The sequence below is a fragment of the Cariama cristata genome, unplaced genomic scaffold (genome assembly GCF_000690535.1).
Source record: "Cariama cristata isolate BGI_N322 unplaced genomic scaffold, ASM69053v1 scaffold26974, whole genome shotgun sequence".
Lineage (NCBI taxonomy): Eukaryota > Metazoa > Chordata > Aves > Cariamiformes > Cariamidae > Cariama > Cariama cristata.
Genome location: NW_009615080.1, coordinates 8,767 through 14,625, shown reverse-complemented (window position 1 = coordinate 14,625; position 5,859 = coordinate 8,767). Strand labels below are relative to the sequence as shown.

The window sequence follows — 5,859 nt, the reverse complement described above, 5'->3', positions numbered from 1 at the left end:
GTTAAAGTCAGAGAATTAAACTGGACAAATAAGCCTGTAAATAAATATAGCCTATTCATTTATGTTAAAAATATTTGCCTAGAACTGCTTTCAGCTTCAATTGTTCATGAAAAATTCTATTCAGACAATTATGGGGAAAGTATAAATAAATACTTAACTCCACTGTGTGACCATTGTAACCCAGTTAAAACAACATCAGTATTATTGAATGACAAGTTTGTTTGGCAGCCATTGTAATGTCATTCCCTCCTTTTTAGACACTTCAAGAAGCCATGCGCAACAGAGCGAGATTTTGCAAGATATACAAAACCCCTTCAGGATTTGGTTTCGAACAAGCAGATGTGTGATTTTTTTTTTCTTTTTCTGTCAAATGATACCAGAACATCCGTAGTTTATATGTCTATAGTCTCTGTTGATGAAATATTTGCTGATGATCCTGTTGGAGAAACAAATACTTGTCTGGATCAAAAATTGTGTTTTATGGAAACAGCTTAATATAAATTATGTTCCATGGTTTCTGCCCTCTTTAAGAGCCTGATCTCATCTTGCATATATAAGATTTGCAAAGGAATGTTTACAAAGAAATCGGGAAATAGTACAAAAAGGAAAGAGAGTTGTCAGAGCAAAAAGGAACAAGACTTAACTCAGATTGGACAAACAAAGAATCCAAAATTTTCGAATACTTTAAAAAGCACTGTTAAAAAGATCGCCAAATGTCCATCTGCTCGCAACTTATCAACTGAAGAAGAGGAAAGTAATAGAGAATTTTCACTTTCTCCAACATTCAGTTACAGAGTTGCTATTGCCAATGGACTGCAAAAGCATATTTTTGTAACAAACACCGATAATGAAGATGTAGTTCAAGATCTGTCTTCAAATGATAGTTCATATTCTGAGTCATTAAGTGAAGTAAAAAGTACTAGCAAGAAAAACGAATACTTATCACACACAATGCCTGTGAGACGCAACAGAAAAAGCTTAAGCAGCCTTGCACCATCTGATGGAAGTTCAGATGGAGAACGCACTTTACACACACTGAAGCTGGGAGCTTTACGAAAACTAAGGAAATGGAAGAAGAGCCAAGAATGTGTATCATCAGACTCGGAACTAAGCACATGGAAGAAAACATGGGGCTTGAGAAGTAAATCTCTAGACAGAACTGGCCGTCACCAGAAGTCGAATACTCTTGAACCTGGCTTTAGTTCGACAGGTTGTATTAGTCAAACCCATGATGTTATGGAAATGATCTTTAAAGAGCTTCAGGGAATAAGTCAAATTGAAACAGAACTCTCTGAATTAAGAGGGCATGTTAATGCTCTGAAACAATCAATTGATGAAATTTCTAGTAGTGTAGAAGTTGTACAAAATGAAATTGAACAATTGCGAACTGGGTTTGTACAGTCCAGAAGAGAAACTCGGGACATACATGACTACATTAAGCAGATAGGCCATCCAGGAAACAAAGCAAGTCTTAGGTTTCTAAATGTGCCTGAAGAGAGGCTTGAAAAAACTGAAAGCATAGTTTACAAAATATTAATAGAGAAAATGGGGTTCTCAGAGGCACAAAGCACTATTAAAATTGAGTTTGCCCAAAGACTGGGGCAACAAAGAGACTGTCCAAATGCAAAGCCAAGACCCATTCTTGTTTACTTTGAGTCATCACAACAGAGAGATTTGATTTTAAAAAAGTCTTATAAACTTAAGGGAACTGGCATTGGAATTTCTACAGATATATTTTCCCATGACATAAAAGACAAAAAAGAAAGAGGACTACCTTCCTCTCAGACGTATGAGAGTATGGATATGAAGCTTTTAACTGTGGAGACAAAAATTAAAATGCATGACTGGGAGTCACCGGACAGCGATAAAGACTTGGAATCAGATATAAATAAGAACAGTTATGCAAAGATATCTAAACCAGCACTTCCAATAAAAAGAAGCACTACGAAGGGGAGTATTGAGTCCTTAAATACTAAAGACCTAAATAGAACTGCTGACAATAACACCTTTTCAAACAGATGTTATGGCCATCAGTCACCAGAATTTGACAACATGGAAAAACAATCAAAGACCTATTATTCAGACATGACTCCTCTATGGCATTTACAGAATGACTTTGCAACACCAAAACTTAGCCGTTCAGAGTCAGATTTCTCAAAATTGTGTCAGTCTTACTCTGAGGATTTTTCAGAAAATCAGTATTTTAGCAGAACAAATGGCAGTTCGCTATTGTCTTCCTCTGATCGAGAACTTTGGCGGCGAAGGCAAGATGATTCTACAAACTGGTATGGCAGTTCCCAGGAACAGACTTTTGTCCAAGATATGCAACAGTGTCCAGCCCAAAATGAAGTAGAGAACACGGAAACTGTTGATAGTGGAGTAAGCAATGGAATAATATGTGCATCTGGAGACAGAAATGACTATAGTGATTCTCAGCTTTCTTTACATGATGATCTTTCCCCATGGAAAGATTGGAATCAGTTGGAACAAGGGGAAGATTTGGGCCTAGACTCATCCACACAGGAAGTTTTTGTGTATGATGTGAGCAGCCCTTCAGATCAACAGATAGATTTTGGAAAGTGCCAAAGTTCTGATCTCCAGTATGATACTGAAAGCTATGATTTTACCCTTGATGGAACTTCTCCATCGTGTCCAGGACTTGATAGTGAATCACAAAGTCAGCGGACGGGTCAATACGATGATTATCAGGAAACAAATTCTATCTCCTCTTATCAGAATCAAAACAGGTTGCCTATGATGTACCGAAGTCAGAGTGAACTACCGAGCGATGACTCAGAAGAAACAGCCCCTAAATCGTGGCATAGCCGGTTAAGCATAGATCTTTCTGATAAGACTTTCAGCTTTCCTAAATTTGGATCTACACTTCAACGCGCTAAGTCAGCGTTAGAAGTAGTCTGGAATAAAAGTACACAAAGTTTAAGTGGGTATGAAGACAGTGGATCATCTTTCATGGGAAGGTTTAGAACTTTATCTCAGTCTACTGCAAATGAATCAAGTACAACACTCGATTCTGATGTTTATGCTGAGCCTTATTGCTACAAAGCAGAGTATGAGGAAGACTTAATTGAACCTCCTGGTGAGAATGAAACGGACTATGTAGAAGTAATGGAACAAGTCCTTGCTAAACTAGAAAATAGAACTAATAGTAGTGAAACTAGTGAGCAGGTCCAAGAATATGAACTGGGGCAGCCTTCGTATGAAACTCTATATGCAATACTACCAGAGGAGCAATATGACACACAGTTTGACAGTGTGGTCAGTGAAGAGATATTGGAAGTTGAAAGTGACATGGCTGCTGACATAGAAGTAAGGGAAGATGAAAATCAGAACGTCCCAGAGATGCTTACTGAAACTCCAAAGAAAAAAAGAATACGACCATCATTTAAAGAAGCTGCTTTAAAAGCATACAAGAAACAAATGAATGATTTGGAAGAGAAGATCTTTGCTGGAGGTAATGGTATTTTAATATTGTCTTTTAAGTAAAACATTTTTCTTACTAGAGTTGAACACTAATTTCTGTGTGGTACCTGATCCTGCTTCCATTGAATTTGGTGACAAAAATTCTGCTTATATCTGATTTTGTTCATAGGGTGGAATAGTCCCATGGAAGTCAAAAGGCTAAAATTTTACAAGTTTGCTTTGAAGGAATTTTCTGAGTATGTTTAGTCGAACATGCTTCTAAGCAATTGTATTGCTTTGAATTTCAGTAACTTGAAAATTAAATTTCACAGTATTTAAATCTTATAAAAATAACTAAACAGTACACTGTTCTTGGTTTTCTTATAGCTTTATAAATGTATTCACAGGAGTAATCTAGAGTGTTCAGATATTACAGTGCTTTCTTTAACAGTTTTCAGGGCATGGTTGATTCTATATTCATCCTGATGAGCAGTGTTCTGCATCCTGTATGCAGCCTGTAACTTGTTATGTACCTGTGAGAGTGCAAGTCTAAATTGATTTTAATTCTGTCCTTAGTTGTCCTCCCAGTAAGCCCTCAAACAAGTAGTTAGTCTCCAAAAAAGAGAAGAGAAGGGTGTGGAGGAAAGAGAAAAGAAGTGTAAATAGTAGCATCTATGTATGAAGAGGTGATAGAAAGGAATTCAACTCACAGAGAGTGTTGATGCAGATTGATTCATGATCTTTATCTTCATTAACAGACTTCACAGCAGACAGTCATATACATAACTTTAATACCTCTAGTAATACATAAATATGGTGATTTTCAATATTAACATACACTGTAATGCTAATGTTATAATATTGCACATGCATTTTATTGGGAACACGTAATTACCATAGCTAGCCAGATGGTAATTGTCACCTTGACTGAATCTTTGCTTTCTTTATCTGACCTGGAAAAATAATCATCTGATACATTCATGTTAAAGATGAAGAATTTTGCCTTTAGCCAAAGATGGTATTTAGTAGTAAGGAGCATCCAAAGTTTGAGCTACTATAAAGTTTCTTTTGTACATGGACAACTACATTTACAGTGAACATATAGTCAAGTTGAAGTTATGTTACACAAGCAATTAAATATTGTTAATATGAACGTTTATTTTAAAATCTATTTTTACATTCAAGTAATGATACTAGATTGTAGATTTGCATTTTGCAGTTATTTTTCTACAGTACTATGTTAGACACTAGATGGTGTGTGTATGAAGAAACAGCTAGCAGTTGCTAGTATTTTCATGAGTTTTTAATGATTTTATAGGCACAGGACAGGGAGATCACAGTCATTTTACCTAGTCATTGTCGTACAATAGGAATATAAAGGTCTGAGGACCTAATTAAAGAAAGCACCCAGGGAAGACCCAAAATAGTGAAACCAAAATTGGTTCTGCTATTTAAAGTCTGTGCATTTGTCTACATTATTAGATAGCATAGGCTGTTTGAAAATGAGAACTATCTTTGATATTACATCTCATGCTATCAGTTCTGTGATTTAAATGTGTTTGTTCTTCTTTTAACCCAGACGGTGAAAGACCTCTTTCAGTCTCTTAGTCTATTGACATTTTTTTCTTCTGAATTACTGAAGCATTTCTTGTACTATTTACAGAGAAGCCAACTGACACTAAGGCTGGTTTATGAAAAATGTCTTATTGGGTGTAGTCTATGGAGCATAAAGTGTCTGCATGGTTATAAGATGTCATCCTAGGACCTCCATTTTTGTTTCCACTGAAATAAAGGAGAAAGGAATACAGCAAGAGATTAAAGGGAATTTACAGATGAACAGCTACAAAACATTACTTCTCAGATTATTCTGAAAACAGTATGCACTGACTCTTGAGTAGCTGCTCTGTTTACTCTTTACAGTTTTGTTTTCCGCACCAGCAGGGACGACTTGTTTCAATCAGGGATTCTGCCTCAGCTGTCACTAACTGGTTTGTTACAAATGTATCTTCAGGTCCTATAGCATACCTGGCAATACTTATTAATAAAACAATCTTTCATGTTTTATATCTAATGGATGAATATGACATTTTACCTTTTAATGTCTGCAGAACCACCTAACAGTTCTTCAGAATTTAAATCTTTCAAAATACATTTCCTAGCTGGAGTAGTCTACTAAAAAAATACATTACCTGCAAAACTTCTGCTGAGTGACATGCAGTATTATTGGAGACAAATCTTTCATGATTTTACTTTCAATGAGCTGGATGACTGATACTATAGACAGTCTGCTCACAGATAATGGAATTCACAGATGGAATCTCCATCCTTGGAGATATTCAGAAGCCTTCTGGACATGGTCCTGGGCAATCTGCTCTAGGTGACGTGTTCGATCAGGGTTGTTAGACAAGATGGTCTCCAGAGGTCCCTTCCAGCCTCAAC

General features: G+C 36.4%; 1 protein-coding gene across 1 annotated transcript; it reads left to right on the top strand.

Moving 5' to 3' along the window:
• Positions 1–348: 348 nt before the first annotated feature.
• LOC104161314 (protein unc-13 homolog C-like) lies at positions 349–3,472 on the top strand (the record flags this gene model as incomplete). Its single annotated transcript, XM_009699692.1, has 1 exon — positions 349–3,472. A coding segment is annotated over exon 1 (2,962 nt), but the record flags the coding sequence as incomplete, so codon positions are not given.
• Between the last annotated feature and the right edge of the window lie 2,387 nt (positions 3,473–5,859).